The sequence below is a fragment of the Empidonax traillii genome, unplaced genomic scaffold (genome assembly GCF_003031625.1).
Source record: "Empidonax traillii isolate 1590-97213 ecotype Southwest subspecies unplaced genomic scaffold, ASM303162v1 scaffold621:size378804, whole genome shotgun sequence".
In the NCBI taxonomy this organism is placed as follows: domain Eukaryota; kingdom Metazoa; phylum Chordata; class Aves; order Passeriformes; family Tyrannidae; genus Empidonax; species Empidonax traillii.
The window spans coordinates 122321-146135 of record NW_020955814.1 but is presented as its reverse complement, the minus strand read 5'-3'; the positions used below and the strand labels follow the sequence as shown (position 1 = coordinate 146135).

The 23815-nt window shown below is 36.0% G+C and overlaps 1 protein-coding gene across 1 annotated transcript in view; it reads right to left on the bottom strand.

Annotated features, from left to right (window-relative positions):
* LOC114065116 (adhesion G protein-coupled receptor B3-like) overlaps positions 1-23815 on the bottom strand; it is a 100891-nt gene that overhangs the window by 7579 nt on the left and 69497 nt on the right. The window contains exons 12-16 of the mRNA XM_027898766.1: positions 18479-18574; positions 17040-17079; positions 14139-14782; positions 13867-13980; positions 3628-3663 (exon numbers count right to left, since the gene is read on the bottom strand). Of these exons, the coding sequence (XP_027754567.1) occupies positions 3628-3663; positions 13867-13980; positions 14139-14782; positions 17040-17079; positions 18479-18574 (930 nt within the window). The remainder of the gene's footprint in view (positions 1-3627; positions 3664-13866; positions 13981-14138; positions 14783-17039; positions 17080-18478; positions 18575-23815) is intronic.

Below are 23815 nucleotides of genomic sequence, written 5' to 3'. Positions count from 1 at the left end.
TTTTTTTTTTTTTTTTTTTTTTTTTTTTTTTTTTTTTTTTTTTTTTTTTTAAACTATGAAACTATGACTCTGCAGTATTAAGTCAAACATATCCAAGACTATTCTCTGGCACCATCTAACATGGAATGTTCCCAGTGAATACTAAATTATTCTAAATTCTCTTAGTCTCCCAAATAAGAAATCTACAGTCAAATTGTCTATTGTAAATGGCTCCCAGACGGTGCTGGTTCCCTAATGACCCTCAAAAACTTTTTGGAGAGGCAAAGGTCATCCAGACTAAAATAGTGAATGTCATTCTAAAATTAATCCATATAGAATCTGGAAATTTGTCACCCAGGAATATTCCCTCAAATACCTAATTTAGTAAGCTGGGCACAGCCTGAGTGTTTGTCTTATATGGCTGTAGACATGTGTGAGAAATTGAGGGTTTAGACATTGCTGGGAGAGTGTTAAAAGGAAAAGAACATAGGGAGCCAAACTTGTCCATACTGCATACTTAGCATCTCTTATCCTCAGAACCACATCCATGTCATTCTATCATTTGTTTTCCTGAGAACTGTGGAAGGGCATTGTCTCAGAGACTGCCAGCTGGGACTGCTCAGAGACAGAGCAGAGAAAGTGATAAACATTTAAGTAGTATATCCAATCACTCTGGCTTGATCTCACCTCCAGACTCTATTCTATTTTGTGGTCAAGCTGCTTTGAGGTATCCAAATAGCAGCATTTTGGACACACCATACTATCTCAATTCCCTTCATCAGGATGTCTTACTGACTGAAGGAATCAGGGTGGCCATTTAAACATTTTATAGCTTTTTAATTTGGTTTTACCTTAGAGAGATGGACATGCAAAGTGCAAGGATACAGGAAAGCCTACAGATATAATCAGAGGAATCATAAAACAGGGAGGTGAGATGGGATTAGTCTGAGTCCATACTTCTAAAACACAGTAGCAACTGGCACAGTATTGTTACCACTCTCACGTCCTCAGAAGTCACCCCCAATGGCCTCATCCTTTCCTTTTTACAAATAAATATATTTTCCTGCATTTTAATAGTAATTCTAAAAATATTAGACCATGAAGCAACAATATTGCAACAAGTCAAGACAAAGGTGTAAAGCATCTTAAATACACAACAACACAAAGCTGGGAGGAGTTGCTGATAGCCCAGAGTGCTGTGCAGCCCTTCAGAAGGATCTCAACAAGTTGGAGAGATGGGCAGAGAAGAACCGTCTGAAATTCAACAAAGGCAAGTGCAGTGTCCTGTACCCAATGAAGAATAACGCTGGGCTCCAGCACAGGCTGGGCCAATCTGCTGGAAAGCAGCTCTGTGGAGAAGGACCTCAGGGTCCTCTTGGTGGACAACAAGCTGTCCATGATCCAGCAGTGTGCCCCTGTGCCCAAGAAAGCCAATGGTATTCCTGGGTGCATTAGGAATAGCATTGCCATCAGGTTGAGGAAAGTGATCCTGCCCCTCTACTAAGCCCTGGTGAGGCAAATCTGGAGTGCTGAGCCAAGTTCTGGGCTCCTCAGTACAGGAGAGACATGGAACTCCTGGAATGGATCCAGTGGTGGACAACAAATATGATTAAGGGACTTGAACATCTCTCTTATAAGGAAAGGCTAAGGGAGCTGGACCTGTTCAACCTTGAGAAGAAATATCTGAGAGGATATCATCATTGTACGTTTGTATCTGAAGGGGGGGTGTCAAGAGGATGGATCCAGGCTCTTCTTGGTGGTGCCGAGCAACAGGACAAGAGGTAATTGGCAGAAAATGATGCACAGGAAATCCCACCTGAATACGAGGAAGAACTTCTTTACTATGCAGATGACCATGCACTGGAACAAGATTGCCCAGAGAGATTGTGGAGTCTCCTTCACTGCAGATATTCAAGAATTGTCAGGACACAATCCTGTGCAATGTGCTCTAGGATGACCCTGCTTGAGCAGAGTGGTTGGACCAGTTGACCTACTGTGGTCCCTTCCTACCTTACCCATTCTGTGATTCTGTGAAACTATGTGAGTCAAGAGAAAATACATAATGGGTGGCCTGATTCTTGAGAGGAGAATGTATACTGCATTGTGGGTATTGATATGGTGTCAGATTATGTTCCCGAGTGATAGGAAGAATGTTTTAGTACCTGTCCACAGAGAATGCTCTGATTGTGAACAGTATATTTCTACTTTTCAATAAAGAACCGTCAAATTTAGAATTCTTTATATCACTATAATTATAAAACTTCTGACCATATTTTAGAATTGTTTTGCTCATCAGGATTTTGCTACTGTTTCTTCTTACTTTCTATGCATTTATCCTAAAACATATTTGAGGAAATATTTTAATTTAATTTTATTTATTTATTTAATTTTATTTTATTTTATTTTATTTTCCTTAACATTTCCTGTGTGAATCTTTCTCTGGTGCATTATTTGAAATATTACATGAGGACTTAAGGCAGCTATAGTTTCTGGGGCAAAATGACCCAAGAGATTAAGGCATGATGTTAAACTACTAAGAAACCATCATCAAACATGGAGGATCAGTATTTCAGCAAAAGCAGGTCATCGAATCAAACCCTTCTTCCTTGCAAGGCTCCTATGGCCACTGCTATGGCTAGTTCTGCCTCTTTCTTTTCTACAAACTAGAATTTGAAATCTGGCAGTATGTGTGTGTGCTTACAGCCCAAAAAATAATAAAAATTGCTTTTGTTTGCACATGCAAACAGGGCAATTTTTGAATTTATGGTTGATATATACTGATTGCTGTCTTTCAAATTTATCTCAAGATCTGTAGGTTCTTTGCGAATACATTTGTTCAGCTTCTCTGGAGACACACATAATGAATTGTATCAAACTACTTCTATGCATGAACAGACAACCGATGTAAAAATCCCAAACCCATAAATTATGAACATTCCCTTGAAAATGAACTGTTGCATTCCTTCCGGTAGGGATCAGAGAAAAAACCCCTCAAATAAACAAAACTCTAAGAGACCAATCATACTGACTGAGGTAGAACAAAATAGTCAATAACTATCACAACTTAACCTCTTCACTCAAAAGGGTCTAGAGTCTGAAATTGTGGATATCCAGCCTAAAGAACCTTATATGAACTTGGTTTTTATTTAGCATGTGATCTGTTAGCTTTGACATCTTCAGCACTTTATCATTCAAAATTTGACACATTCATAATCCCTACTTGGATGTGAAACTCGTATGCCCGTAAATTAGTATTGAAGAGAGATAAACCAAATTATCAAGAATCTTTTGAACAAAGCTACCTGATGTATCCTGTCCTACAAAAGTGTTACACTTTTTCAATAGGTAGATAGCCAGCAACGGAAAAAAAATCCAACAAAACAAATCCAGATGAAAATGAGGCAAAGAATTTAAAAACTGAAATCGTGATGGTTAATATTGCAATATGACAGTTTGATCTCAGAACATTTTGCAAACAAGTTGCACCAAAGTATTTTTAATGAATTGTTCATCATGTTCTGTACAGTACTAATTGAAAAACCCTATTACATCCACTATGTCAGAAGGCTAAAATCTGCTAAAATGAACACTTCACATTTACTTTTAGGAAAATGCTTTTAATAATCAGGAATAATTCAGTAAACTTACTTCAAAGTCAAGGTCCGAATAACGTGATTTTCTTCTCTATTAAGCAGTAAAAAAAAAAAAAAAAAAGAAAAAAGAGGTTGTATTAACAAGGGGACTATTCACCAAATCATATTAATGAGTCTAAATAACATTCCTGTTTCCCTATCAGGTATATATTAGGTATTCTGTAAGAGGATGTAGATTTTATCTTGATAATTTAAGATTAATGCATGACTTTGCATAATTTATTAGACCAATGTAATTTTATTTTCCCTGAAATAAACCAGACTGCATTTCACCGGGATGCATGATGTGCATGTTATTTGCATGCAATTGAACCTGTTGGTGTATAAATATATCTATTTCTATACTTTTGTGATATTTGAAAATTATCATCATATTTATACTTTTTACAGAGCTACCTATACATATTTATGATTTAGATTTTTATAGGTATACAGAAATTGATCCTTTCCTTCATCACGCTTAGTACATTGGTACAACTCCATTGATTTTAATGGAAAAAATGACAGCAAAATCAAGCCAAAGCCATCTACACTTGCCATAGCTTCAGCTTGTTTGTTTGCAATGACAATCTGGATGGAGAAAGCAATGATTTTGTTTTAAAGTTATGACAAATCTGATTCAAAGCATCTGATATAAAGCAAGAATGATTTACTAGTGAAGTAATCACTTGAATAAAATGCAACAGAATATGATTGCTCAGACATATCACAAATAATTTAGCACAGAATATTTTAGATTATAAACAAAACCAATTATAAAGTCAAATTATATCAAAAAGAAGCAGAAATATTATAAATAAGGGATAAAAATATCTTTTTTCCTTCTAAGGTTGGAAATTAAATGTCTTGCGGTAGATTAAAGAGATGTATAAAGAAGAAGCTGGGTTACAAAAGCTGAAAAGAGTGCAAAAAACATGAGATTGGAAACAAATCATCTTCAGGAAGGAGACTACCCCAAAAAACCCAAGAAGGCTTACTGCTACATTTTAACCCTAATTTTTGTGATAAAGTAAGCTGGCTTAAATCATGGTAAAGAAACCTTTTCAAATTGCATCTAATTTCTTCAGTGAGATACAAATCAAAGTCACCAAGTCAAGAAGAATAATGTCTCTGACTTTGATTTTATTTGCTTTAAAATACCTGCAGGTTTTAGTAAGCTGTTTGGTTTTCCCGAAACTGAAAGAAATTATTTTACAAATCTTTCATTTGTAGAGAGCAGGAGATGTCTTGTCCCTAAGCCTCTGACAGTACCACTTGGTTACATGTTGTCTTGTTTTGTAGTAAAATTTTAATGCTCCAATCCACAATAATACGAAGAGTATCTCTGTAACACTGTCGACACTCTGATGCCTAAAGGGCTGGGAAGCAGTATCAAAGAACAACCTAATACAATTAAACCAACCAAAAATAACAAGCTTTGGAGAAGTTATCTTTAATCATCAAGGCTTGATTTAACCTAACACACTTTAAAGAGAATACTTTAAAACAAATTAAACAACTCTTCCTGACTAAGTAACATGAAAACATGGAAACAACAAAGGTTTTGGAGGCAAGAAAAAAATGAGGAAATTATACCCAAATTATTAAAGCAGCTAAATTCTTTCTTTTCATTCATATTAAGAGGGCCACGGTACAAGTGTACCTTTGACATAGGCCTTCATCACTGCACTGTAAATCAGCACCTGATGAAATCTACATATTTCTGATGAAGAAGGATCTATTCTTAAGATACAATTAGAGCACATCTACAACTGAAAAGGTTTAGTGGTTACAAAAGAACAAACATGTACAGCAAATAACAAGGTGAAATTTACAGGAGTCGCTTTGAAAAATGCTTGAAAAGGCTATTTTTAAGCTAGAGTTCAGTAATAAACCAGATATCATTGAATCGTCTGACTGAGAATATTAAGTAAAACAAAAACTAGGAAGAAATTTATAGATTGCTAGGTACTGTGATTTGTAAAATTGGAGCATTTTTATTTTGCCTCAAGTCTGTTTAACCACAGTGAAAATATTCCTGGCATAGCTGGATTATTAGGTTTTGCAAGCAGAAAACTCTATCACTGTTCACATGGCACAAAGACATATCTAACAGACTGCAACATATTCAACTGTGCTATTGTCAGAGAAAGGCAACTACTGCAATTTTGTTTTTAGTTCACACCGGTTATGACCAAACAGGTCATACCACAGGTTTATCTCAGTGAGGATTTTTCTTGGGCTCAACAAGAATCTAATCACAAACACATTTATTTTAAACTCACAAAGGACATCTGTTTTGTGCTTGTGCTTCACTTTTTTTTCCATGGCTGCATACTATAAAATACAGTACAAGTGCTGCCACAGTCTATTCTTCAAAGACATAAAAAGTATATAATTGCCACACACCCAAATGGCAGCAGTGAAATTATGCAGGTTTCTGAAAACCAAAGGATGCTGGTTATGAATGTGATCCTGCAACACTGAAAGTTATTTGCAGTATTGTCACTGACACCACTAGGTAAACGATCAGGTCCCCCTCACTACTACATCATTATCTTGAAATGACTGCAGTGTTATTTTTTGAGAGAGGCAACATATTTGGAAGCATGAAGTCATTGGGAAACTTATAAGGATACGAGTGCCCCTTCAGTCCCAACCGGAAGTTGACATTTTATTCAATTGTTCTCCTAGTTTCTGTATGATACATAAAAAGCCTAACCCATGAAGATAATTACTTTGCAATTGCATATATACTTCTTCTCTTATATGAAGTTTATTTTTTATTTTTTATTTTTTATGAATGGGGTTTTCCACACATACTTAAATGCTTTCAGAAATCAACCATCTCATTCTACACTTAAAACTAACAAAAGGCAGCAGCTGAGTGAAGTAAGGGGTGAAAATTTCATGCATCAAATGAGTTGCTGAACCAGTAATACCAGTATATTTCTTTTCAAAAAGCTGTTCCCTTTATGTACCTGGAAAATTGAGAAAGATTTTAGCCAAAATAATAATTACACTGGAAGCTGGGGTTTTTTTCAAGGATCGGTTGGAGATCCACTTGAGTATTAATGTTAGTAGAGCACAGTATTTTGTATTTGACCAGGTTCTGCTATGATGTTTCAGGGCACGTATAAAGTGACATTTCTACTACAATACCTTCCCTAGGTCTTCAGTAGTTTAGGAATTTCCTTGGGAGGAGCTTGTTTTGACATCTAAAATGTGCTAGAGTAGTGAATTCCACAATTTAAATAAGTATAATGCGACAAAGGAAATTATGTTGTTTATCTCTTTGGCATTTCATTTGATGCTCCTGTATTTTATATTATAGGAGATATGAATAATCATTCCCTATTCACTCCTCAGTCATCTCTTTTCCAAGCTGAAGAATCCCAGCTGCTGGAGAAGTGCAAGGGTAAGTAATAAAGGGACTACCTAAAGAGCTGAAGACCATTGCAGTTATTCAGTGGCAGGGAGTCGTACAGTTCTGAAAAAAACGAGGGGTGTGGGTAGGCAATGAACTGCAACCCATGCACAATTATAAATCTTCCAAAAAAAAGGTCACATCTCAACTTAAGCAGGAAAGAGTGTGATAGCCTTTTTTGAAAAACACCAGTGACAGTTCTGCATTGGTGCTCTACACTGGCAGAAGCCAAATTGTGCCTGTAAACTGGGGAAATTTCAGAGGGGAGAAGCAAAAAATACTTTTAAGAGGAAAGGATAAAAGAGTGATACAACATTGTCTCTGGAAGAAGCAAACACAGAAGCTTGTTCAGAAACCTTAGAAGGATATAAACACATAAACAAAACTGGTCTGGGAAAAATCTGAAAAAAATGAGAGACCATGCTGGGAATAAAGAAAGTTTATGTAACTATGCAATAATATGCTAAGGAAACAGTGGAAGCCTTTTACTCTAGTCTTGAAAGTGAAATTTGACTATGTATTGGAGAAATATTCTATAAAAAATGCTCTTACATTGACAGAAGACATGACCTGACAAGATTTTTTCCATCTCTGATTTCTACAGCTCTTTGATCTTAATTGATAAAATCCATTTAAGTAGAAAAAACCTCCCAGCCTTCATGTCCGGACCAAAGTGAACTTCTGTGAAAAAATATTTGCAGTAGTAATTTGTATTAAATCAATTTTACTTTCTGCTAATCATGTATAGCTTCTCTGTGTAATTCCAGAACAACTCTAAACTCTGCTGAGGGACAAAAATAGAATTCTGAAGAACAATTTCCATACACCAGCACACACTAATCTGCTGGCACCAGGAAAGAGCTGCTCCCGCTAAATGACTAATAAAATCCCTCTCCATCTCTGTAAAACGACAAATGCCTGTTTTTTTCCTTATTCTATTCTGCATTACACCACTACCTGAATAATTACAGCAGATACTCCTAAAGATATATTGCATTGTGCAAAGTATAATTGAAACCAGAGATACCATATTATAGTAAAGACTATAACCATGCTTCCATTAATATAAAGACTTATTATGAGCAGTTTATAATTCACTCTGCGATTATATTTGACATACAAGATTTTAGCCTGGGGAGGATTTTTTCCCAGAACAAATGTAAAGGAAAATCTTTCTTGGCCCTCAGAGGTATAAAAATGGAATGTGGATAGACAGTTTTGATTTCAAATGCCTTTTGTGTGTATATAACTGAAAAACACCCTAGTTTATGAAGAGAAGATTATGTTGGCTATTAGTTCACAATGTGAGCTAGACATAAAGCAAGTAAATTTTAATGAAAAAAGTGAATTAGCTTTTTAATGTGGGAATTTTATGTCTTTAAAATATGCTAGCAAATTTAGCACATCAACACACAGCACAAACATAACTTCAGAGATCTCAATTCAAAACTATACTGGGAAGTTATTGTAGCTTGCTGCTCCCTTTTCTTCATAAGGCAGCCTGCATTTGTATTTACTCAATCAACCAAATCCAGTTGTTTTGTGTTTCTGAATGCTTTGGGGCAAAATGTAGCATTTCTTAAATGAGCAACTATAATATGAAGTCTGCAATATATGCTGCACTTTCCAATACTGACTAAAATTTCCGTTCTTCTAAAATTTCAGTTCTTCACATTACTAGAATCAACTCTGCCTGATTCTACTCGCACTCCTGTATGGTAACCTGAAAATAAACTACATCAATTTCTGAAGACAGAGGAATCTGAGACTCACTCACATGAAAGTAAGAGAGGGTTGTTACAGGCCTAGACTTCATTTTACTGACAGTCACAAAATTGGCAAGAGCTGTCTCCACAAATTATTGAAGAATGAAATGAGGAATGTGAGGGATAGAAGTCTGAGATACACAATGCCTGAAAATAAATGCAATGTGGAAACAGGAGAGAGAAGAAATTCCAGTGGAGCTCATCTCTCTATTTTTGTTCTCTCTCTTATTTTATTTTTCATGTCATAAATCAAAATGACTTCACACCACTTTGCTTTTGTTTTGCCTGATGCTCTTATACTTTATTGATGAGACTGACTATTTTAACTGTATATTTCTTCTCTCCTTTCCTGTTTTTTTATTTCTTATTATTTTAGACCTTGTTCCTTCCATGCTGCTTTTATTTCATTCTTCCTAAAACTTTTATTTATTAATAATTTTTCTACATTATTCCCCCCCTTTCTTTATGAGTCTTTTTTCTCCTTTTTATTTATATCTTTACTTTTTCTTTGTATTTCACTATCTTTTACATATCCCTTTATTTTCTCAGCTGGAGTATTTGCTTCCTAAAGTCCCTTTCAGTGATTTGGCCAAGGACCACAGAGTTGACTGCCTTTGAAAGTATTAGGAGCTCTCATGAATGAATACAGAATAGAGAAGGATTATTTTGGTCACACAATCAACTTACTCCACATAAAGATCTCATAGCAGAAACTGAGATAGAAAAATAAAGATGGAAGATATGAGACTGGAAAGAGAATTCCAATCCTTTACATGGCAAATAATTTGTGAAGTCCTTTCCTTCCTTTTCTTATAAAGCAGATGATCTTTATTCCCTTTAATAAATGTTTCTATTGCCTGTCTTTGCATGTTCTTTGCCTTCTAAAGTCTTTGTCTCCTTTCAGCTCTTTTCCATTTCTGCTCACACCATGCTAATGGTGGTTCCCTTGAAAGAACCCTTCATTCTTCTTCCACAAAGGTAATGATACAAGTCTCTTCACACAGTTCGGCAGCAGGTATCTACTCTCTCTTCCATTTTTTTTTTTTTTTTTTTTTTTGCACAATAAAAACAGATGAATTACTTATCCTGGAGATATGCTGCTCACATCAGATTCTTCCTCTGCATCTAAAGTTCCCAACTTTGCTCTGCATCTAAGTAGCTGGGAATGCAATACTTCACTTCAAAGTAATTTCATTTTAATGAGCACATCACTCTGAGTGTACACTTTCAAAACAAAACCCATTCCAAAAGATTGCATTGAGTGTTTCCTTCATTAAAGTCAAAACGCTTTGAACTGAAGGAGAACACTCCAAGTCACTTTGATGTCAAGGTAGCAAAGCCAGTTTTAGTCCATGTGTATAAGGGATGTGCAGAAGATTAGCCAGATGTTTGATTACTCGACCTCATAAACTCTATGATGCATTAGTATGCCTGCCTGTGTCTAAAATAAAATGGGCACTGTTGGGTACATACTAAATAAAATAAAAATCACTGATTTGCACATTGTGAATCTGCACATCCTTAAATTTATACTTATCCGGGCTATATTTGTATGTAAGCATTACAGCATTCTCAGACTATCTTTTGAAGGCTGAAATTCTTCCATATATAATAAACCGTGTAATTGTTCCCATCCAAGCATTTTCTTAAGGAAAAAAATATGTAGATATAAAAGTTTAAGAGGAAAGTTTGTGGCACACTGTAGGATTCATCTGACAATTTAGGACATTGTGGTGGTTTTAATCTAGGCCTTCCCTGGTTACCAGTTTTTAACCAAGGAAGGGGCAGTGTTCCCAGTATTCCTTATGATTTTTACGTAAATCGAGGTATAAATAAGAAGGGAGAAGAGGCCTTTGCCCTCTTCTCTTCCGCCGAAGTTCGGGAACAGTGGGTCCCTGCGTTGGTCTCGCTTATCTAAGGTTGAGGCCTGCAGCATCCACTGACCTGCCACGTGGAAGCTTGGAGAGTGCTGGCAGTGTTGCCAATCCTGCTTTCTAAAGGATGTGGTGAGATTTGTTTTACTAGTTATTTTACTAGTTCTTGGGTTTGATTGCACATATCTATTCGGTGTCCCTTTTTGTTTCCTTTTGTTCCTTTTCCCCTTTCCCTATCCCTTCGGGGGATGTTTGGATTCCCGTTTGCTGTGTACATAGCACCTTAACTGTAATATACATAAAATATATATTTTTATATAACTAGCTTGATTTTCGGGTTCTTCAATTTGCATAGTTTTTTTCCTTTGCCCTGGGGGAAGTAGAAAGGGGGGAAGAGAGCGGCTGCTACTGGGGAGTTGGGCATTTGACAGGGAGCCAAGTCCGAACCATCACAGACATCTACATTTTTGATGTTCATGTCTGAACAGCTCATTCTGGCTTCCATTATGGAATCTGAAAAGCAACACCTGCACTGAGGCATGTGATTTACTTCTTCCTGGAGCAGATGTCTAAAAGTGGTGTGAAAATGGCTATTTGTCTCGATTGACTCTAAAGGGGAGCCAAATATGAAGAGCCCTTTTTTCATTTTATAGGGGGAATGCCTAAATTTAGATATCTAATGGTAGAGGTTGATGGATCCTCCCTGCAGAGTTAAAAGTCAGGATATACATTTTTTTTGCTGATACTACAGTTGTGTTCTACTATAATTAGAGAGGAGGGGAAAGCTTCCTACTGCTCAAGACCTTTCCTTTTAGAGGTAGTCTAGTCAGGAAAACTGTGGGCAGGATGAGCTTGAACGTCCCGCTGCAGGTTTTGCTGCTCTATAATGTCAGAAAAACTCTATATTTTGAAAAGTCTTGCAATCTTCTAAAAAAAACCCCCAAAAACCCTAGAGCTCTCTTCTTTGCTTTGTTCAAAGCAGCAACAGAAGTAAATGCAGCTGGTCAGTTCCAGCCAATACCATTTTGGAGCTTTAATTCAACCCTTGCTTATACACTGCATATGTAAAAACACAATCATGTTCTCTGCTTGATGATATAGCATTACTTCATCTTCTGATAAGGATGTGCTGCACTGAATTGAAGATAGGAACATTAAAAAAAATATATATATATAAAATTTATTTATATGTATATAAAATCAGAGTCTCAAGCAGAGTTGAGAACCACAAAGGCAGACACAGAAGCCAAAACAGTTCCTTTTATTTCTGATCTGCTCTAAGATCTGTTTTTTTTTTTTTTTCATATTACATGGGATTATGCTGTGTTAAATGAGATTTAATAATATAACTGTTTACTGCTTCCAGGACCAAAATACAGACTTCTAAACCTAACGTGTTTACCAAGGTAGAAGAGACTAAATATTTATTATCATATATTATTATGTTTTAGTACATTTTCTAATACATACTTATGAGTCTCTTCTGAGCATAAAAAGGATATACAGAATAGTGATTGAGATTTGGTGTGTACATCCCATCTTAAGAGGTAAGCTTTAAATATGACATAAATACAGTTAAAATAACTGTAAAGAAGCAGTACATTATACTCACAGATTTTTCAGGCCTCAGAAACTGTAATTTTGTGTAAGGTGAAGTAACTATTGTCCCAATTTTTACAATTTGGATAAGGCTTACATTTCTTTTTTTTTTTTTTTTAGGTGTCCTAGATGACATTTGTCAGTAATGGAAAGAAAGAAGAATCACCAGAGAGTAATTTAGAGTGGATGGTATGGGGGAATGTACATCCATCTTCTCAGGGAACTATGAACCTTCCTCATATATCTCATCCATATGTCTAATCTTAACTGGACTGGATTTGAGTCTTTATATCTTACAAAAACTATCTGAAAGACAGTACTGTAGATAGGTGGGAGAGGACATGACTGGAAGTTGACCTTAGCTACTCTGCTTCAGGGTTGCATTAAATTTGAGAAGTCCTGTGTACCACCTGAGATCTATTAAATCTGAACTGAGGGCAGTAACTCCTTTAACAATGCAAACTTGCTTTGAAAGAGCCTGTCTGTCTGAGCACCGAGTGGGCAAGCACTTACATTATCTTTTAGACATAATTTTGAAAACTTGTCCGAACTTATACATATTCACTTTAACAACAACCACAACGTGGATAATTTTTGATTACTGCAAATCCCTACATTTCACTTTCAATTAATTTTTCACTTAAATCCAGTCTTGTAAAAACTTATTTTAGTACACGCTCAATATAAACAGCACTGAAAATATTTCACTTTCAAAGCTTGTAAAGACACCTCTTGAAAAGAAATTCTAAATTCTTCTGCCCAAACTCTCCATAAAACTTCAACTCAATTTTAAAACAAATATCCATAAGTATGCACCATTTATGAAACGTCAGCTACAGTTCCATGTTAAAAAATTGAACAATAAGGCTAAGTCTCTGTTTCCCTTCGCAGACGGGTCCAATCATTTCAGAGCAATAGCTAATGGCTGCTAGATTGCACATACAGTAGAATTTTTTTCCACCTGTAACTTCTTTCAGAGAATGGGTGAGTACCATGTTTTTCTCATTTGCCTTTCCCACAAAATTCTCTGTTTCACAATATTTGAAATATTGGTGAAATGTATTTCCAGTTCTTAAGGAGGCCCAGGTACGAAATCAACTCCACCTCACTGCTGGCTTTGCATAAGTAAAAGCTTAATAGAAATGACAGTATTTGACGCTTAGGCCTTAAGAAATTATTTAAATAATTTTCACTTTGATAATGCTTAAATCCCACAGACAGGTTGTAGTAATAACTGAAACCCTTTTAAAGGTTTTTAAGTTCACTTTTGCAATCTGATTGGAATCTAGGATACTCCACATGAAGCCCACCGGTACCTATTGCACACATCAGTTGTACCAATGCCTGCACACACATGCAAACAAAGCTAAATCAGTAAATGGTAAACTATTGGATGGAAGAATCCAAGATTTACACTAATGAGAGCAGAATCAGACCTATCATATCTGAGACAGATATGATTGTCAGCAATAAAATGGCAAATATTTTCAACTGCATGTGCTTGCAGGTAAGGCCAATGATTAGCACTTGCATCTTGCAGGAATAGTTTTTCTTCTCATAGCAACACAGAATTTTCCAGTGGACTTTACCTGGTAGGTCACGAAATCCTCAGCAGTCGTGTGGAATGTTAAATCTCCAGAACTATATTGTTTCATACAGACTGGTTCTGAAACTTTAGTCTTGTTGTCTAGGTATAAACACTTCTGATAATAAGAGAAATATGAACAGCAGTGTATGATCCCAAACAACAATTTATACTGAATTAAAACATTAGCTTCACCCCTTAGACACAAGACACAATTTATTGTCTTATCATATAATTAGAACAACAGAGCATGCAATTTGTTTATGCACCACTGACCTCTAAAGAGCTCATTGATACTGTGGATCCAGTTTCACTTCTTGATAATCCTGCATTGTCATCCAGCTCTGAGGCAATGAAATTCTTCACTGCTGTGCGGGGCTCAAATGGCAAATTCTGCATATGTTCTTGGGTGGGAAGATGCTGGTCTAAATTGATATTAAATTGGTCCATTACAGAGGGATTCATATTGAACTCTGGATTAACTTTGTAGTGCAATAGCCTTTCGTGAGGCAAGGTATCCATGCCTATATTCATTTTGCTCTCATCTTTCAGTGATGGCTGGGTATTTACTGAGCCCCGGGGCATGACTATATAATCGCTTTCTATCATCCGTTCCTGAGGATGGACTATGTCCATATCTGCACCTCTCAAATTATCATCAGTGCATAAATACACAGTCCTCCGCAGCTCACTGTTGTCTTTTTTCAAGCACTGATTGGCCAGTTCACTCATACTCATAGGCATGTGGAGCCCTGTTGGTTGCTGGATGATGACTTTGGAGATGATGTTTCCAGGCAAGGTTGAATAGCTCATTCCTTCAGGGTTTGGTCCCTTTTCCTCCTCTTCATCATTCAGCGAAATTCTAGAAAGTGTTCCTGTTATAGTAGCTGCTCTGCAAGGTCCAATGTCTTTATGCAGAACTGTGGGTCAGAGAAAAGAATTCTTACAACATGAAACCATGTCTGCCTAACACTACTTGAGGCTTTATCTAGCATAGCTTCCTTTACCAGTGCATCTTCTTCAATCTTTTTCTATCCAATTAATAACTCCTATTTTATAAATAATTTTTGGGAAGGGCTTTTGTGTGGCTTGTTTTGTTGTTGTTTTTGCTCTGTTTTGTTTTTAAATCAACATCTCTTAATTTGCCATGTACAACTGACACAGATTTCTGACTAAGCTTCAGTCACTTATATAAGTTAAAAACACTCCTTCTTTTATTCCTACTGCCTTACATAGATATTAGGTGACTTACAGCTTAAGCAAAAGCCTGCCATGTGGAACTCATTAAGGGTTTTCCAAAAAAAAATACACTGTGACATCTGTACTGTCATTATTAACTCCATATAACCTCCTGGAAAATGTCAAACAGATTGTAAGGCAGAATCATTTTGTCAATCCAATGTAATGACCTACCATAAGATTACAACCAAGAGCATGTGTTCCTGAGATCCTAAATGTTCCTTTTCATTGGCTTTTAAAAACTCTTCTGTTAAATTATGTTTTAAACAGAAGTGACGAAAGAATTACCACATTGGGAAGAAATTCCATTGGTATCAGAAAGAATATTTTGCTGCATCTGAAAAGGTTATAAAGGATATAAATATGTTTTATAGAAGAGTCATAACCCACTTTTACTGGGCCTATTGCAGCTAGGTGCAAGGATTTTCTGGTCCTGGTCGAAAATACTTTATTTCACACCAGTGCTAGTTTGCACAATAAAATCCTGCTCATGGGCTGAGACAGAAAGACAACTTTAAGTATCTCAGGTATTACATTTACATCCCTTCCAGCTGCCTAAGGGCTCTGATGACCCAGATCCCCCAGTACCTGTCAGTTCACTGCCTTTTTCCATAGCAAGCAGCTCATAAGGCATCCCACTCTCCTACCTCACACTTTCTCCTACCTCACTCTCATTTGTCCATTATGAAAAAAAACAATTTGCTTCTAAACAATAGTGCACAAATACCCGAACTCAGTGGCTGCTTCATTGTTTCCAGTGACACTTGTTAAGACATTTCAAACGATGACCTATCCCGAGATTTTTCATTAAAAGAAAGTGAGTTTAAATGCTTATCTAGTAAAGCCTGATCATAACTGCATTCAAGGCTCTGACAAGGTTCCCCATACTGCAGAGCTATGTTATCAAAGGTAAGAAGTAGGAGCTACATGGATCAGTGCTGGATTTTTGTCTGCACTAGATGGTGACAGACATGCATTTGTGTTACAATGTACTATCCTATTCCTTTCAAAATACATGTGCATATTAAAACTGATCTATAGGGAAAAACTGATATCATATTGCAAGAAACTCAACTGGCAGTTTTTTAAAAGAGGGTGACTGAAACCCCAGATTTTACCTTAATGAGATCAACTTTCTTGGCTTCTCATATAGCCAGCAAAGAGAGAGCGTGTCCCCCAGGTGGGTGATGCAGAACTGCTATCTCAGTCTTCTGCCCTGACTCACCCCGTGAAAAAGACACCCTCTCTCTTTCTCTCTCCATTCATTGAAGACTGAAGGTGTCTAGGCAGGACTGCTACCCTAGGAAGAACTGTCCTTTGGGAATATCTCCTAGATTTAAAAAGTTCTGCAGGGTTTAAATGGTCATTTATTTCACGCTGTACTTTATTTAGCCAAGGCTGGCAAATAAATTGCTGAAAATGTGTTATTTTTAATATGTGGAAGCAAACATAGCTGACTAATTAAGGATCACACCACTGAAATATCTTTAAGAAAACCCCCAAGTTGAGAAATAAAATTTAAAGTTTTCCTTAAACTATTTCCTTAAAATATTGTGGATTTCACTCAGAGTCCTAACAAACCTTCTTTAAAATGAACACAAATTGATGCATCCTTCATATACATAGCTGTTAATATATCCTGGTTTTTGTTTTGTTATAGCAAAATGTTTGTATCACATTTGCTTGTGTAACAGGGCAAGGAAAGTTTAATATGTTAAGAGAGGTCTTCTTTCCAAAACTATTTGCCTTCTAATCGACAATCATACTTTAGGTTACTTTTCAACTGCTGAATTCTAGTTAAAGCCTTTTGTAAGAATGTGAAATAAAAGTATTCATACAGTGGCGTCAATTTTCTCTTTTTGGTTGAATTTATAAATATTTTTTCTAAGTGGTTAAACCCTGATTTTTATTGGCTAAATATTCTCTCACTGTTCTTACCTGACCGACAAGCAATGTCCACGTCCTTCTCAAAATCAGTCTGTAACAAGAAACAGTGAAGCAGAAGATCCATTATTAATTAAAAAATAAACCACAATACGTTTTTGGCAACTAGCGCTTCCAAAATGTCCTACTTACAGGGTCACAGTCTCTTAAAAGTGGTTTCTTGTTGCTGAGAAGGTGAAGTGTATTGTTTTACAACAGCAGAGCTTTACAAAGTTTCCTAAAGTATAACTGGGTGGTTTTCAAAGTATGCTGCCTGACCAGAAAAAATAAAATAAAATAGGTGGAAGTAGAATATATAATTTTAATAAAATGATACAGTGTGTAGTTTTTAATGTATATGGAAGCATAACTTTTACATCTCATCGAAGGATCTTCTTTAAGTAAGCTTTCCATAGTAATTTTATGAACAGAACTATGAAAAATAATCTGCATACAAATTACTGTGAATAAGTGTAACCCAATTCGTCCACCCTGTTTGCAACCTCATTAATTTGTTATGACGTGCTTATTTGTAATAAAACATTCTGTCATTCCTTACTACTTATGTAAAAACATAAAATTTTTTAGTTGTAATAGAACAACTATTATTTATTTCATTGAGCAAAAATTAATTGTAGGAACTAGGAATGAATTTTAGAAGTTGGAAAACAAAGCACACTTTTCCCAATTAAACAAAACTATTTATTCTGTTAGAGAATTCAATTAATTTTTGTTTTATTTCCACAAGAAGTTTATTATATGCAAAATGTTCAATAAAACTGATCTCTTTCTTGCTTGTGGAGTCCAAACATTAGGTGCCTTTTCCTGAGTCATCATTTTTGAAGGGCATCTGCTTTCTGAGTCTTGCATTTTTGCTGAGCCTTGCATATTTTTAGGGCCTGATTCTGTCCCCATTATAGTCAATGACAAACTGTTGTTGAAAGTGAAGAGACCAATATGTTGTCTTAATAATGCTACCCAACAATATTACTTAATCCAAATTGACATACTGAGTCATTCACTATCTTCTTAATTCAACACACTAAATAGATTCCGCCTGTAGAACCTCTAGCGCTTTCTCTGACTTAGTTTGAAAAGAACATTTTTCAAGGCCTCATGAAAGGAAGACTCCCAAATGCATCAGCACTCTTTACACCAACAGTAGAAAAAGTCACGACATATTACTGGACTACTTTCACATTCTCATGTAAAACTCTTTTGTCTTAAAGAACACTGGTGGAAGATATTAATTCACTGTGCTTCACTAAATAATCACACCAATAATTTAAAGCTTGCTAAGAGATTTAAGCAAGCAGATAATGACCTAAACAGACTTATGCTTTAAAATGGCATTAATATTTTAGCTATGCATACTTGCCACATACAATACAGTAAGCTTTTGCTTTTGGCTAGGAACACTAAACTCATAGTCAAGGAAGAAAATAAAAGCTAACCATGATTTGAGCATGTCCATTAGGAAAAGAACTTGAAGAATCTGCATTGATTGGATCCTGGCAATTTCTCAGCCGACATCTGAATGCGTCTTGAACCTGTGAAAACAATACTTTATACCGACTGATTCTTGTGTAGCATAATATAATCTACTCCTATTAGAGATTTAATTAAACCATACGGAATGCAATGCATGAGGTTTCTTTACGACACTTAATAAATCAGAAGAAACAAACATAAATGGCTATTTCTGCCATTTTTTACATTTGCTATATTTTGTGGCTGCCACAAATTCTGTCAGTCTATCCCATCAAGAACACAGAATTAGATTCACCTATTACCAGAATTAGCAAGTGATGATATGGTATTCAAGCCAAATCTGTCTTGGTGATAGTATTTGGCTTTGTCTTCTCATTCATTTTGGTACAGGTATGATAACAGAATTAATAGATACACTGCTAACCACAGCAAAATAAAATGTATCTTCCAGTTGATTAAAAATAAGATTCTTGTAAGACAGTTCTTAATAGTTAGTGTGATCAGACACATGGTGCTCTCGTAATTATACTGTAAAGAGTAAGTCTATTTGAAACATACTACTGATTCAGTCACAACCTCCAATTCCACATATAGGGAATCTCATGCATATTCTCTAGGAGTAAAACTCAGACCACAGAAACATCTCCAGTGTGAGCACAAGAAGGAAAGTGGACTGTTTGCACAGCAACAAATTTCTTGAAAATAGAAAAGGAATTCCTCAAAAATTAATGTTTTTACAAATATGATCCATAAAGTAAATTTGAAGACTTGTCACTAAAATACAGTATATTTGAGGAATTATCTTGTCACAGGAAGGGTTATTTTCACTTCTGTTTTGGGCAGAACATATATCTAAAGAAATACTATTATGCAACACTTCTGTCAGAAAGATGTGGTTCAACAGAGAGGCACGTTCAAAAGGAAAATGCTGTTCCTGTTTGCTGACAGTAGAATGCAAATATATTTTGCTGCTTTCTCAGGCATACAACAATAAGGACGGCAAGGCAACTTTTGGAATCTGAAGTTTTACAATGTGAATGCTGTTTACAGAAACACAAGTTTCCATATTAGATATACAGAATCATATACCTGATTGCAAGAATTACTTGGAAAACAGGAACCTGGTTGGGAGATCTCCAATCAAAACAAACTGATATGATTTCTTGTTTGAAAATAAAAGTATTTTCAGGGAAATGCCTATAAAAAACTACATTAATTTATCGATAAAAATAATTGATGTCATATTCAGAATAATCAAAAGGGAGAAAATTCCTTCTACTCATGGACATTTTGTGAAGAACAGAAGAGGAAAATCATTAATTGTTCATGATGAAAAGCTGTCTTCTTTCAATCCATCATGTTCTATTGCAAGTTGTTTAGGAGCTATCACAAAAGGGAAAATGAAGTAGAAAATAATTATTTTTGTAATTACAAAGCATTATTTTAAAGTGCTCAACCCTTAAATAAGTAAGAGTGCTCTGAAGTCTTGATAAGTGACTGTTGCAGGTGGAGGAAGCTAAATATAGAGAAGAAAGAAGAGTGAAGCAAGGTGGGAAGGTCTGGATTAATTTAAAAACACCACGACTTACCCCATGAGGTAATTTAAAGTGTGCTGTATCGCTGGATCGAGACTTAGATTTTGATTTTAAGCACTACACTTGCCTTGGTTTTCCATGAGTTTGATGTTAATTTAATTTGGCATCTCCCAGTTGCTGCAAATATACTCCAAGTCTTCCTTCACTTTATCAGTGCTGAAGTTAGGTCACACTTCAGAGTTTTATGCACTTGGATAAGCACTGGCACAGTGAATTGACAAAAAAAAAAAAAAAAAATTCCCTCCAAAGCATCCCCAGCTGTGCTGAGTCTGATCTCAAGGCTTATGGTGCTTGACTCCAAAGCATTGTTATTTCAGGACATACTGTTTGATCTCACTCTGTGCAGTGGGCCTCCTCATTTTTGGGACACCGTGTTCACAGAGCTTTCCCAGTTCTGATAGCTCCAGAGATCTCAAGAATTTCATATCCCACTTTCACTATCTTCTGTATTTAAGCAGTGAATCTTGATTTTAGGATCCTCTTAAATACGCATGCGTTTCTGAAGTGCAAGCAGCATATGATTTGAACATGTTAACAGAATGTCAAATGTAGCCGTACTCATCATATTGACATATGTCGCAGTTTTTAGGTGTCCTCCTCCAAGTCAGAAACAAAATGGTTGAACTTTCTAAATACCAGCTTAGTTTTCTCAATCTGCTTGTTCAAATTTGTTGTTTGAGTATGTAAATACTGTGCTGTCTTTACATTTTATACATTCTATTCCTTTTACTTTGAAACATAATCTTGTTTTCCCTCCCTTCCTTTTAGCATCAAGATACAAGATTTTCTTAGAGCCAGGCAGAGCAGGAGAGACAGATGTGATGAATGTGCAGATACCAGAGAAGTGGTTTCCTTAGCAACAGTAACCAGCTCCAAGATTTTATAACATACCCTCGCCCTACTCATGTACTTTTTATTTTTCTCCTGCAATACAGAAATGTGGGCTCTAGTCACCAATGATGCATTTAAACCAAATGCTCTCTACTCTGCAAAGCACAGCTAAAGAAGAAAATACATGTGGGTTCCTCCCATCACTAGAATTAACAGGAGCTACTGAGTGTGATTCAAATCAGCTTTACAGCATCTTGTGTTCAAGCAGATCAGGCAAACTATTTTGCTCAGATGGAGAAGCTTCAACACTAACCTCTCCTATCATTGTCTTTTCTGTAATGCATACATCACCATCTTCCAATGTCCAATAAGGTGTTTAAACAGCAAGGAGAGGGAAGAAAAATAGCCCTAGGGTCTCTGGGCTAAGAAGACAATATAAAGGAAGAATACCTAACTCTATTTTGCATTTTTTTTCCAAAATTTTCATATGGTCTATAAGAGGTCTTATGCTTAAGTAATATTGTATTTATATTGAGAAGTTAGGAAACAGAAGTATAGAAAGATTTAATTTCTTTCCAAAAGACACAGAATTAATGGAGGAGAGAAAGAGATGACACATCACATAGTGCCAACTAAGACAAACACTTCCTAATGCAGCCCTGACACACGAGATCTTTAATACAGAGTGCTAGAAAAGGTAACAAATATTTCCATAATTTATGTTTTTATCAACATATCTAAGAAGAAAAATGGGAATTTGATACATAATTGTAGAACTCTGTCTTTTTTTTTTAATGTAATGATGATAAAGGCATAGTAAAGCAGGGCTGTCCTCTTTGTTTGAATTTTATGGTGGTATATTCCACCCCATATTTTTTTTTTCCTGACAGTCAGAATTATTGTTTTCCCTGTGCTGGCATGCTATAAATATTAGATCAATCCTATAGGCTATAACCGAGATCACTTTCATCAAGAGTGACAAACACGTTGGCAAGATTTCCCTGACAGGCACTGGCAGAGCTAAATGCTTTTGCAGACAACCAAAAGTAGGAGACTATTCTTTCAGCTGGAAGGTAACCTGTGCAGTGCAGAGACTGCATTGCACACACTGCATGATGGCCACTGTCTTGGCCTAAGGGGCTCTGGAGATAGAAAGCCAGACTCTCTAGAGCCAGATTGAAACATAGCTTACAGGAGTTACCTCTCTTTCTGTGTAGTAGCTTGCTGCAGTAAACAGTCCTGTCTTTGCTGCTTCAATCTGAACTAAGTGCAGACTTGAAACAAAAATTGTTTCAAGAGCATCAAGTTTTACTCCTCTTCTTGAAGACAGTTCTATTACTTTACTTTTCCCATACAAAAAATATTACTTTAATTAATTCCTCAAGTGTTTTGCCCAGTTTGCAATTTAAATCTGGAGAACTAAAGAAGATTCACTGTGTTCTGTCAAATAGGAGGTCAATCAGCAACATGCCTAGGTTTCTTTGTCTTCCATCACTATCACTATTATTAGCTTGACTGGAGATAGTCTACCGATTAGTGAATAAGTTGTCTCTGTACATTTACTGCTGCCTAAGTTGGCAGGACTGAAGAAAAACTTCTCCTTCTTTTTGGCAAGGGAGAACCCAATCAAACCTTGGTGCTTTTCGGACCTCACTGGGAAATCTTCTCATGAAGTCATTTTTTTAAAATATCATGTAGAGAGATTATTTAGCTGCTTTATCAATGCCTCTCTTCTAGAATTTCAGTGTTAGAACCGGGATGAGTAACTGCTGAGTCTGACTTGCTGGAACAACTCCTCTAAGAAGTTAAAGGGAGTAATGATTCTTTGCAGTTAGATTTTATATATCTATATAACGATCTCTCTCTCTGTATCTATATCTATATCTATCTGTGATTTGCTAAAGAAAAAAAGTAAATAAAATAAACCATAACTACTGATTGCCTACACATAAACAATGAAGATTCTAAATTCCTGTATGAACACATTTATAATCAGATATTTTTGCATATTGCTTGCACTAAAAATAGTGAATTAAAAGTAGTTCCAGTCAAGATATCCTACACATATGAAAATTGAGTTTACTTATAGAAAAGACTAATTCCACCTCTATCACCACAGTCCTCCCTGTGAGTATGGTCAGACAAGACAGTTTCTATGAGAAATTCAGCACTATAAAAACATTACCTGGGAATGAAGCACTTACAGCAAAGAGCTGTCATTAGAGTAGGAAACCTGTCTTTAATTCAAGACTTAGGGAGTTGTTGGAAGATGTCTGTTGATTTTCATCTTTCATCAATAGACAAAATACATTTTTTTCCGAATAATCTTTTGCATTACTGCACTGATGCAGGCTTCAATTTTTTTATCTTATATTTTATACAGTGCTGTGCTATGATACATTTAGAATTTCTCATGAATTTTGGTCTGTTTTTTGACAAAATCAATGACATCAGAATGTGTTGCTACCTCTCTGAATCCTTACAAAGGACACGAGGAAATGGAATTAAGACACAAGGAAATTGAATTAGAATGTGAGGAAATGGAATGAACAGGGGAATTCAGACTGGACGCCAGAAAAAGCTTCTTCATCCTGAGGGTGATCAGTCACTGGAATATGCTTCCCAGGGGATTGGTCATGGGACCAACCCTGTCAGTGTTTAAGGAGCATCTGGACAACACTCTTAGGCACATGGTTTAGTTTCAGGAAGTTTTGCAAGGAGCAGAGAGTTGGGCTCGATGATCCTTGTAGGTCCATTCCAACCTGAGATATTCTATGACTCTGTGAAACATGATGCTGTTCATACTGCTTTGGTTTTGAGTGTTTCACATGCAACCTTGAACTAAAGATATATATTTTAAAATGAAAATTGTTC